Source organism: Erpetoichthys calabaricus, chromosome 8 (genome assembly GCF_900747795.2).
Source record: "Erpetoichthys calabaricus chromosome 8, fErpCal1.3, whole genome shotgun sequence".
In the NCBI taxonomy this organism is placed as follows: Eukaryota; Metazoa; Chordata; class Cladistia; order Polypteriformes; family Polypteridae; genus Erpetoichthys; species Erpetoichthys calabaricus.
The window spans coordinates 149564297-149577102 of record NC_041401.2 but is presented as its reverse complement, the minus strand read 5'-3'; the positions used below and the strand labels follow the sequence as shown (position 1 = coordinate 149577102).

The 12806-nt window shown below is 33.8% G+C and overlaps 1 protein-coding gene across 5 annotated transcripts in view; it reads right to left on the bottom strand.

Moving 5' to 3' along the window:
* Positions 1–1533: 1533 nt before the first annotated feature.
* The window catches only part of satb2 (SATB homeobox 2), a 223698-nt gene continuing 212425 nt past the window's right edge, over positions 1534–12806 (bottom strand). For 4 of the 5 annotated variants that reach the window (XM_051930522.1, XM_051930521.1, XM_028807591.2 and 1 more), the window contains one exon: positions 1534–4915. In XM_051930522.1, coding sequence (XP_051786482.1) covers positions 4358–4915 — 558 coding nt within the window. In that variant the 3' untranslated portion in view covers positions 1534–4357. The remainder of the gene's footprint in view (positions 4916–12806) is intronic. The other variant, XM_028807589.2, reaches the window with a different exon arrangement.

Below are 12806 nucleotides of genomic sequence, written 5' to 3'. Positions count from 1 at the left end.
CCACAGTAATTCAGAAATATGGAATGATGAGGTACATTAAGCCCCTGTGAATATGCTGAATTCCCATGTATTGCTCTGAGATGAAGTGCTTTAGTGCTCTATGGCGTGTAAAAATTAGAAATCTGAAATAGACGAGAGAATAATCTTTTGAGATTCCTCACAGGCATGTGCACTAGGCACACAGTGTGCCCTCCATCATGTAATAGTAGATGCAATCATACCTAACTACACTTCTATTTTTACTACATATGTTTTAAACCCTAAACAGAAACTAAAACCTTACTTTAATAAGTGCAAATATGCATTAGAATTTGACATATTTTAATTCAATTTCCCTAATAGATTATACTCAGTTATGATATTTCTAAAAATATTATCATATATGGGGTAAATAACGTAAAAACTTGGTTCTATTAAGAAACTTATTTATTCATTTAATTACTTATTTAATTTGAATCATCTACAAAAATAAATTTAAGTGTACTACCGGGTTTTGGGCAAAAGCAGAATGGCGACATGTTGGTATTTGTTAAATTAACTGGTCATTTATCAGAGACTGTGGGTGTGTTAAATGATGGTGCCCTGTGGATTGGTATCCCATCTAGTATTCATATTATCTATCCAGTGTTCATGGGAAAGATTTGTTGGGGAAATTTAGAATAAAACAGGGATATGTGAATGAATAGACTTTAATCAAAGTCAGCTCTGCTGCTTCAAAGATCCAGAGATCTGGATTACAGTAAAGGCCCAATACAGTGTCTGCATGTCTGTATTCTGCATGCATCTGTATACATTTCCTTTTACATCTTCAAGACATGCATGTTAAAAGGCAATTCTGAATTGGTCCAGTGTAAGGGATTCTGCCTGTTCACAACTAGATCATGGTGCTGTTAGAACAGAGTCTTAGCTATTACCCTGTGCTTGAAAAAGCCAGTTCAGAAATTGAAAGGCTGACTTTTGTGCATCAGCAGCTAATGAGTATTTATTAAGTTGGTTTTGCCCAAACTTGATTCTGGAATACCAATATGTCCATACAGAAATTCACTATCTACATATCACTTTGCATTTTACTGACTAGAAATTATGAATTTCTCAAAACCTAAGTGATACGATTTTACTGTCTTCATTCTTTCACAACATCAATTAGTAAAAGTAGTCACTTGGATAAGAACAGAAGTGAATTAATTACACCTCTTTAGGACACATAATTTGTGCTGCTTTCTGTATTGATGTATTAAATGTAAAAAGATTAAGGTAATGTTCCAACAAACCTGGAGGCTAATTGAAAACCCATGATTAACAAACCAGTAAGAATCAAAAGGAGAATACATTTTTGTGGAAACTAAATAACCTGAAGAGTATACAAGTGTGAACTTTAATATATGACATGAAATATGTAAATGTAAATGAAGCTATTCAAATTACAGTACTTGTCCTACAAATACAAGGGTTATCTTGTAAGTGCATTAAACACTCATGTCAAACAGATGCTATATGTTAAAAGTATGGGGTAGATTGTTGAAAATGTTGGTAAGTACCTCTTTATGTAGATAATGTGCTGTAAATTTGGACATATCCTCAGGCTTAAGTTTTGAACTTTGATTTATTCTAGGAATTTGAATTTGACGATACAAAGAAACATAACTAAAATAACATTTATAATATTTTGCATCTGTCTTATTGCAAACAAGTTTCCAATAGAACCTTATCATTACTGTTAAATAGAAATAAATAAAAGCAGAAGTATATAAAACAGTGATCTTTGTAGTTTATAGTTACAGTACTTAACTGCACTCCTACTCAGTCTTGCTTATTTATTTATTTATTTATTTATTTTTGTTACACAAGACACTCTTGAACTTTGAACCAAAGTTGTTTGCTGTTTGTAGGTGTGGTTGTGCTGGAGGCATCTGCAGTATTCTCTGTTTATACCAATCTGATGGCTACAGCACTGGCAATATGAATACAAACATAAAACGCACAAGAAATGTTTAAATCAATTCCAAAGCAATTAACTCTCATGTAAACATTAAAAATACCTACATAAACGAAATAAAAATGTCAGTTCCTTTTTCTTCAGAATAGAATGTTAGACAATGCTGATAATTTGCTTCTGTTTATAGTTATTCACATATTTTCCCTTTACAATTTTATGTAGCCTGTTATAGCAGGACAACATGGCAGTGCAATGAGCAATACTCCTGCCACATAGCTCTAGTTTCCTGGATTCAAACCACAACCCAGATACTGTTTATGCAGACTTTGCAGGTTTCTCTCCATGGCTGGATTGGTCTTTTCTCTTGATACTCACTTCCCAAACCCATTCACGTTTGGTTAAATGATTACGTTATCTATGAGTGTGTGAGATAGTACCAAGTGTTGGACTGGTGCAACATCCAAAGGTTGTTTCCTGCTTTGCACACAAATCTGTTGGGATAGGCTTTAGCTCCCCCAAACATTGAACGGAATTAGACAGTTTTGATAATGTGTGGATATTGTCAATGCGTGATATGAATGGACAGTCTACATTTCAGTATCTGAATGAGGAATCATATTAGTATTGCAGTCAAATTAATGAAAGTTACTTACTTTTTCCTTCTAAAGAACGGGCTTTGTACATTGCTGCTGAATATTTGAGCCAATATCATTGACTGGGTGACTGACACTTTTTGACTGAGATTAAAGTTTGATTTACTACATTATGACACTGTCTTTGTACTAAGATGTGGTGGGCTACAACAAAGTAGAAAGTGCCTGACTGAAGATTTGAAGGTGTTGTCAACATATGTGATTATCAGAGCAGAAAAACACAGACGACAAACATTAATAAGAGAGGTAATAGGAACAGGATGAGCAAGAACATTTCTATTAAAATGAGAAAGCATATCTCATCTCATAATCAACTATTTTCTTTAGAATGATTTTTAGAGACTTTATAATTTACACTGAAGAATGAATACAGCAGCTTTGATTCCAGAATTGATGACAATATTGATTGAGGCTATAATATCAGCTAATGATACACATTAGTACATTTTCTGTGTTTCTGTACCCAGTAATTTATAAGGCAGGGCTTATACTAACTTTCTTTTTTTAAAATGTAATACAATAAAATAGCAGTTTAGTAGGAAAAGTATATGTTTTCTTCATTATCTATCATATCTTCTGTTATTTTTAGAGTATAATGCCTGGTGTGTTTTCCTCAATTACAATCTTTGATGATTTCATCACCATTTTCAACAGTTTTGGCAGTGTTGATTTTTATTTTTTTGAAATGCATACCTCAGATATATCGAAAATGCCACTAGAAAGGAAGCCACTCGGATTACTGAAAATGAACAACAAAACAAAAACAAAAATCAAGGATAAACATAGAAAATAAATAGAGTTTAACAACAGACACCACACCCTGAGACCAGGAGACCTTATTGATTCTGGAGAAGTTCATTATGACTTTTCCTTTTTTTTTTTTTTTTTTGTATAAGGTACCTATTCACAGACCGGAGTTAGATCAACATGTTTCTCCCATGCATTTACTGTATTTACAAAAACAGTGGTGTCTTGTAGTCTTTGTATCTACTCTTTCACAAGTTTAAACACAAAGAAGCTGTCAAAGGCTTGTTCATCAGCCTTCCCGAATTCCACAGAATCTCTGCAATGTTTACTTGGGGCAGACAAAGAGTTGTGCTTGTATTACCATTTCTCACAAAAAGTTCACGAGCTGCTTCATTTTGGTAGTCTGAATAAACTATTAAGAATATCACTGGATTCCAAAATACCTCTCTTAATTCAGAGCATTTTCTTTAAACAGGAAGTGCTTTGGGGTTACATTATGAATTCAGTTGTGTTCTTCACAAGCTGTGAACATATACTCAGGTGCCAGTGAATCCATTTATATGGAGCCAGTAACTAAGAAAAATCACTGGCAAACTTGCTCAAAGTGCCCAGTCTGTCATTGTGCAACAAGGTGTTCAGAAAACCACAAAGACATGTGGGTGAAGACTTCCCAATGAGAACAAAATGAGCTGGAAGTATTTTGCAGAAAGGAGGTGACTGAGAAGATTGTGCAAAATTGAATCTTTAAATATCTGCAAACCTCCTGTTTTGATCATACTACATTTCTACGGTCTCTGAAAATGATCTCTATTGAAAATGTAATATTCTTCTGAAATACAGTAAATTCAAAATATGTTTGAGGATGCTCTCTCCTTCCTCCAGTTCCAGTTATCCTTAGTTGTCACAAAGTGGAGGGATCAGGCTCTTGTCAATGTAGCAGCAAGGTGTTGTGTCACTAGTCAATCCAAAACATCTTAGTCCTGCTTCATACTTTCTTGGTACATTATCCCTCTGTGGAGCATTATCTTGGTTGTTCTTGTGCTTCCAGAGGATTGGAGGAAGAGTTGCAAGCTGTAGCAGATATACACACAGAGACAGGAGAGTGAATTGTTAGGTGATTCTTTTCTTTGCTGTCCTCTGAGCTTTCCACACCAAACATATCTTCAGGGGTATCCTCACTGTCTTCATTTTCCTCAGATTCAGAAAGCAGCTCTTCCTCTTTGTATTCTGCTACATCAATGCCAGTACTACCTGCATGCTCCTTAAGCTTACCATGATGCTTGACATGATAGCGCTGGTTCTGGAAAAACTTGATGATGGTATGTTTGGGAAGGTCCAGCTGTGCAGACAAAGTGTGGATAGCCTCCTGGTCAGGGTACAGGCCTACATCATGAATGAAGCTCTGCAAGATCCCCAAAGCCTCCAATGAAATTTTAGTACGTGACCGTGGCTTCTTCCCAGCTCCACTATTGACTGCGCCATTCTCCTCTCCACTAGGTACTGCCAAATTTGGCTGAGGATCCTCATGTGGTGGAGAGCTCTCCTTGGCTGGTTGTGAGGTTTGTCTATGGATTGCCTGCTAAGAAAACAGAATGATGTTAAATATATAGGTGTTAATTTCTTCTTCTGCTTCATCAATCTCTTTTTAAAATATTTAATAAATATATACATTTTTTATATATTTTAGTCTCCTTGGTGTTATTTTGAGTAAAAGGGTGACTACAATATTTCAGTATTGCAAGTCAGTACATTTTCCTAGCATGTCACTGTTACCAAGATGGTTTTATCATAAGTATTTATGAAATACATTGTATACAATTTCTTTCAAGATCAACTAGAGCAGATATCCACTATTTGAAAAACGCATCAGAATACTGCTTAATAGGTATAGGGTAAGCATATAAGCCATCCATAATCATTCTTTAAATATTGAAAACAAACATATATTTTAATGTGAAAAACTAGTTTGTTAAAAACTTAAATTACTGTGTCAGGATATCTGCAAAACATTAATAGTAATACTTTCAGTTCTGTGAACACAACACTTTTCTCTTTGGTATATTGTGAATAACTTGTAGATCTTAAGTTTCTTGGTGTGATTTACAGAAAGTTTATACCAGTGTAGGGTTCAAAGTTTAAACCAACATAAATACAGCAAAAATACACACATTTCATATATAGAGGAACCTCTGCCAGTGATCAACAAGTATTCACCAGCTATCAGGCAACAACACATTGTTTAGCGTCACCTGCATCATCTTGACAAGAGTTGTAGGTGGATAGGCTTTTGTGAAAGGATGGGAAATGATATGCTGTAGTTATATATAGCATCTAGCTTTTATTATGACGACTGTGCCATCATTTAGATTTCATATTTGCTCATTTGTTCTTTTTATTGGAATTAATAGCAAATTATTGTAGCTGCATGCAAATGTTGTTAAAGGCAATGTTTGAAATTGATTGTTCCAGATTATTCATTTTAAATCCATGGCTGATAAGGGAGACTGAGGAACACATAATGCTGGACATTGTGTATGTCAGTTACTGAAGTCATTGTACAAGTAACATATGGTGCCTCATGGACAGTTGTAATATCAAAATGTGCTTTGCAAGATCCTTCCATAACCACTTTAGCACGCTTGATAGCCAGGAGTTTTTTCTTTCTCCTCACTGCTCCTCATATATTGGGTCTTGGGTTCAAACTGACACTGTGTGACTATGAGCAAGTCATTTGAACTGCATGTGCTCCAATTGGATAACCAAAAGAAATGTAACAAATTGTATAATAAATGTTGTAAGTCACCTTGGATAAAGGCATCAGCCAAATAAGTAAATTTAAATGTAAATATTACACTAAATATTCATAAGGCGCTGATCTAATCATTGAAGGATCCAATAGTTTCCATGGTCAAATGAGGAAAAGAGGATACTTTAGTTTTAAGTTTAGTAGATACTTATGGTACAATAGGCCCTCCGGGACACTGGAAATTAAACAGATGGTCCCTTCAATGTAATATCTCCAACACACAGCTTTCCAGAAACAGATAGAATATACACAGTACACCATTATGGTCCCCACATATACAGTATATTTTTACTAATCAAGCAGATACTTCTACATAATCTTCACCTGGTAATTCCCCCCTTAATACATGGGGTGTTACCTCTCATGATTGCTTAAATACCACCTGGGTTATACAAATATATTTATAAGGTTTTCTTACAAATCCATGCATTCATTTTCAGAATCAGCTTAAACCAAGTTTAGAAAGTCAGAGCCCATTGAGTGAGCCCTAGGCAGAGAAACAAATCCTGAACAATATGCCAGTTAATCACAAGAGATATTCACCTTTTCACTTTAATTGTAGTTGTTTTTTTAAATGAGCTCATTGATATAAACACTCTATCAAACTCCAGATAGATACATTTTTAATGACATTTCTGTCTTAGAAGATATAAGTGGAATGTAAGAAGTGTGGCCATGATAAAGAGAATTTGTAGGTGAGGAACTTGAAATTGTAGTACCAAGCTTGAAATGCAGCCTACAGTGTAATTTTGAAAATTAAGCTTTCCAGTTAGGTTTATTTTTTTAGTATACTCTATGGTATGATTATCCAGTTGAAGGAAGAAGCTGGTTCAGATTATTAATAGAAAGTTTTGCAAGTAAAAACGGTAACTTTTCTCAGCCCTAGTAGTAAAAGGTGAATTATCTTATAAGTGAATTAGTATGTGTCTTGGGATAGTAAGTTTATGATTAGGGTGGGGCAGAGAATGCATGCCGTCTATTACAGTAAGCTATAAATCTGTGGTGCGTTCAAATTAAAGGACAAGCTAAAGATAATAGTAATTCTTTTTCTTCAATAATAACAGAGTGTTTTCAAATAATACTGAGTTCAACTCAGACCAACATTTTTTTTTTCCTCCGGGAGATGGCATAAGGGTTGATGTCCTCAGGATTGTGCAATCAAACCTAATCTGCTTATTATAGTTTATTTTTTCCTAAACAAACATAGGTTGTGTTAACAGTAATTTTACATTTTGAATCTCTAGAAATTAATGTTGACTTAGGCCATCTCACCACTAGTCTTCATTGGTCAGGAACTATTCTTATACATATCAAAAGGTTTATTTTTTATGTTTGTGAGTGATTCAATTGAACATAAGTACAAACATTATTTTACTAGTCATTTTGTTTTCAGTAGCATTTCAAAACCTTTTATTCATAGGATCAGCAGCATGCTTACACCATTAAAATTCATTACTATGCTAATGCTATTCAATTTACAGAATGAAGGTCTCAGAGCTCAGAGCTCTCATTGGCAGTATATTGTATCATCTGTTATTTAATACAAGAATACATCTGCAATATTCAAGAATTTCCCTTAAGCTGAAATCCATATATATATATATATATATATATATATATATATATATATATATATATATATATATATATATATATATATATATATATATATATGTATTTGTTTCTGACATTATGATTTTAAAGAGAAATGCCCACATCTAATTATTTCTTAAAAACATACAGTATACATGTTATGCTGTGTATACAAACATCAGTATATACAAGTATTGATAAATTACATTTGCCCCATTTGTTAAATAATTATTTCAACTTCTAAAGTTCTACAGAGCTGTACAGTAATACAGTGAAACAACATAGCTACATTCTAGATAGATAGATAGATAGATATTCTATGTTAAATTCGAAAAGGGTAGGCCATTAATACAGTTTTCATTTAAAAACAGTAAGTGCAGTGAAAGTAGTTTACTTACCCCTTATCAACTTTCTTAATATTGACCGATGTTGGAGGACAGATTAGTCTATTTTTTTTTAAATTGTAATCTTTGCTTACATTCAGTTTTACATCACAATGTAGCCTTATCTAATTATGCAAACCCTGAAAGGTGATTAATACAACGCTATTACCACCAAAATAGATTAACCTTTGGAAAAATGTATTTTTTAAATCTGAATTAGAACAAGTAAACTCTACAGAGCTGGTGCTAAAGTAAGGTCTGAATCTTAGAAAATGCACAAAATATGACTTGCTCTTTAATGAATTTGAAATAATTAAATGAGATGTCCTTTCTAATCCACCATTCAAACTGAAACTAAAAGTATCTTCTTTTTTGTTATGTCCTGTTTTGCCATTTCCCTCCCTGTTCCCAAATCCCTCCCTCCCTTAACAGCTGTAAATGTTTTTACCATAAACTCCTGCAGCTGGAAGCCATGTGCCTTGCCAAAGTGAGTATTGGGTTGGAATAAAGCATGAGGATTACAAACTGTAGATTTGATCAGAATGTAAAGCAAAACTGTAATCTACAAAACTCAAAAAAACAGAAAGATGAATTCCAGTGGGTTTTCTGATACACGGCACCCACATTTAAGGCCAATTGGTTTAACCTATGAGCAATAGAAAATATGCCAGATTAGCTGGCTGTTCCAAAGACACCACTCCAGATAGGTAAGGGCAATATAATAAAACAATAAAGAGAAAAATAAGCATTTAAATCATTGATAATCACTGGGTATCTTTTTAAAAAATATGATGTGATGCTTTGAACTTCAGCAATCATTATATGCTTCCATCCATCCAGCCATCTTCCAAACCATCTTATCCAGGGAAGGGTAACGGGGCAGCTGGAGCCAATCCCAGCAATCTTCGGGTTCAAGACAGGAACAACACCTGGACAGGGCTCCAGTCCATCACAGAGTGAATACACATACCCGTATGCACACTAGGGACAATTTAGCATTTATGGACCAGGTTTAAGGTGAGGAGCAAATAGGAATCTGTCCTGCTGCAACAGGCATAAGATGAGAACCATCCATAAACAGGATACCAGGCAATCACTGGGGCAATACAGATTTGGACATTGTAGGGCCCTAAATTAAAGTCAGAATACTTAGAATCTGAAACATGGGAAGAACATGAAAAACACTCTGAAGTAGCAGTTGCTGTCCACTGCAGCATCACCATATAACAATTTTACACTAGATAGCAAAGCATGCCTGGAAACAAAATACATTTTCAGTACATTTTATTTTGAATACTCAATACTCAATACTGAATAAAGTGCTGTATTGGTACAACAGGGCAGCAGTATAGCAAAGTGGTTGACTCTGCTGCGTCACACATTCTGGATGCTTTCTTAGCTCAGTTATCATCTGTCTGAAGCTTCCACGTTTTCAGTGGGGTTTTTTAATAGGGAGTCATATTCCTTTTATTTTCAAAAGATGTACGTTAAATCTAACTGCTGGCTCTAAAAAATAAGACTGAATGTTTTTGATTTCTCTGCTGCACCTGATGCTACTTTTACTTTAACAGAAAATTGAATTTAATGAAATTGAAGGATGAATATCCTTATTTTTTGTTTATCCTACCAGTAAAAGCTGTTTTATATAGAGGTAATTCATGTGAGAGGTTCATTTCATTGTGTACATATATAATACTTTATACACCTACGGATATTCAAAATGTGTTCAACATTACCATACTTAATTTTATTAAACCATGCATTTCTAAATACTAGGGACCTCTAAAAGTTAAACTGATATTACTTTGGAGAGATTTAATGAATAGGATTGACAAAGTTATTGGGCTGAATGGCCTTTTCTGGTCATAATTGTTCTAATGCTCTAATATTGCTACTTTAACCAGCATTTGCTTCCTTTTAATCAGCATGGTTAACTACATTTTAATTATGGAAAGAAGACCTTTCAAATTAAAGTGCTAGGGATTTTGCTTGATTGAATGGCTTGGAAGATATAAGGTGGCTGAAAATTTTTAATTTAAATTAATTAACAGTACACAATTGTAACGTGCAGGTAATCATCTCTTTTCTGTATAAATATTTGTATTGCTTTTGGGTTTGGATTTTGAACCCAGCTGATGTGGTTCATTATAAACCTCAGCCTCTCCTCAGAGACATGCATTACTTTGCCTTCATTTCACAAACCATAAATAAACATTAAAAAGCTATAACAAATAACACAGGAATACAGGCCACCAATGTCTTACAGCCTAAATGAGTAAAAACAATAACTGAAGTAGCAGCCAGTATCAGTACATAATTAAGTAACTTACAGTGTGCTGTATGTGTGGTGAAAAATGTGTTTGTAATATATATTTTTGTCAGTCTGGTCAATCGTGTTAAAATAAAGACCGGAATGCCTGTTTTGTTCCTTTCGCTTCCATTTCCTTTCCCTCTCATTATAACTGAATAACCGAGCATTAAAATGATGTGTTTCCATTTTATGAATGATAGTTTTCTTCAAAACATTTTCTTTTCTTTTAAATGCTTATTTGAAATGTCTGTTCTCCTCCCTGTCTCTCTCTGACACTCGTGCATTTTGTTAGAAGTCAAAGAGAACTTTAAATGTATTTTTAGAGTATTAATACATGTTGGCGTCCCAGTCTAGGCTTTGTGTCAAAAGAAAAAGAAAAATGTGTTAATGCTAAAACCACAGCTTCCTTCCTAAGATGCTTATTTATTAAAAACAAAATGGGAGCTGAATTTATTGGCTGGTCTGCTCGTAATTTTGCCGTCTAAACACGAGATGGCTCAGATACAGAGAACGAAAGATTCCTTTCCATATAATGCACAACACATGGTTTCCTTAGCCTTCAATACTTATTGTACAAAAAATATTTTGCCTTCTGTAGTAATGATTTTGAAATACAATAAAGTGAATCAGACAATTCTATAAACAGGCATACCACCTTAGGACCAAAACCATGACTATTTGTGTCCAGTTGTTAATAAATTTAGATTTTTTTGTTATTTACAGTAGATGCAAAACACATGACAAACCAATTTTTTATATCCTGGACTCTTTGAGCTTATGTCTGCAAAAGATGTACCACATATTTATACATAGCTGTCTCATTTGTTGTTTATTCAACAAAGCAAAATATGGGAATTCAAAATGTTTAGTTTTTAAGTAATTTAATTTCAGATTTGAAAATATTTTACTCTTGATCTAAAGCCAAAGTACAGTTTCGGAAAGAAACTTATAACACTGTATGTTATAAAATACATAGGAGATTTCTGACACATACACACAAACACACTCAAAAAATTGTCAGTATAAAATTAACTCTAGCATTGTTGTACTAGGGTGTTGTACCGTGTTAGCCATTATGAATGTAGAGAAAAGCCAAGCAAAATGACACCTTTTATTGGCTAACTAGAAAGATTACAATATGCAAGCTTTCGAGGCAACTCAGGCCCCTTCTTCAGGCAAGATGTAATCAAGCATTGTTAAAATAACCCTAAAAAAGGTATATATAGAAAAAGCATTTCTGTGTTAACACTTTACGAGTTAATTTAATCGGTTTTGCTATGTGCCTATACATATAATAGTTCAAATTTCAAATCAAAATTAACTGCTATTTCACATGTGACTCTTTCTTAGGGGCTCCAACTGCATCTTACTTCACACCATTGCATAAATGCAGTTGTCTTTAACATGATGTATACACAATTTAAAAGCAGTAAACATGTATACTATAATTTCACCTTATGATGGCTGCTTTTCTCCTGGAGCACAAACACTCTCTGAACTTAATGTTTTTCTTCTGGCCATTCTCCTTTATATCAGGAAACTGGTACATTTTGTATTTTCTAGACAAAGTCATACCATGTGATGTTCAAGGCTCTAAATTTGAGTGTGGTCATAAAACAGTGCTGTCTCCTGGCCGTCACTGCCTTCAGTTTCCCCTTGATTTTAAGACACCTTCAAATCAGTACTGGTGCTTCATCCATAATTGTTTCTTGTATTGTACAAAATCTTGCTTGGATTGACTCCAGCCACTGCTGTGTCCCGGTGCTAGATGAGGATATTTGAAAATGCACGGATTGATGGATTTAAAACAGTACTTTGGAAACCCACTTTCTACCAGTTATAGAGAGAGCTACCTGCATTATTATATGTATTTTATAGTTCTAAATGCTCACGATTAATTCTAAGTATTCTCCATATTCATTTCAATGATCAATTGAGAAAACCTCAAGGTACTGTTTCTTAATCTTTAACAAAGCTCACAAAGTTTCACTGATTTGACCTAACATAACAAACTAGTCCCCCAACAAAAACAAAAACTGTCCATTTGAATACTGCTGTGGACTTTACTAAATACTACTAATATATTTAATAGAAGAACGACAAATCCAAAGATTTGTATTTTAAGTGTTGTGTAAAGTACAGTACATTTTAGACCCATTTGTTCTGATAGACCTTTAAAAGCCTATTTAAATTTTAGATGATTTTATACCTTGCAATGTTTGACAAATTTAACTCTTTAATGTGTTGTTTTTTTAAAGTTGTTTTTACATTCTATATTTAAAATATACATTTTAAAGTATGGAAGTATTTTTGACTGACTCACTTAGTTTCTTATTTGTATTATTCTCACAATTTGATTATGAAGTACTGTTTCTGT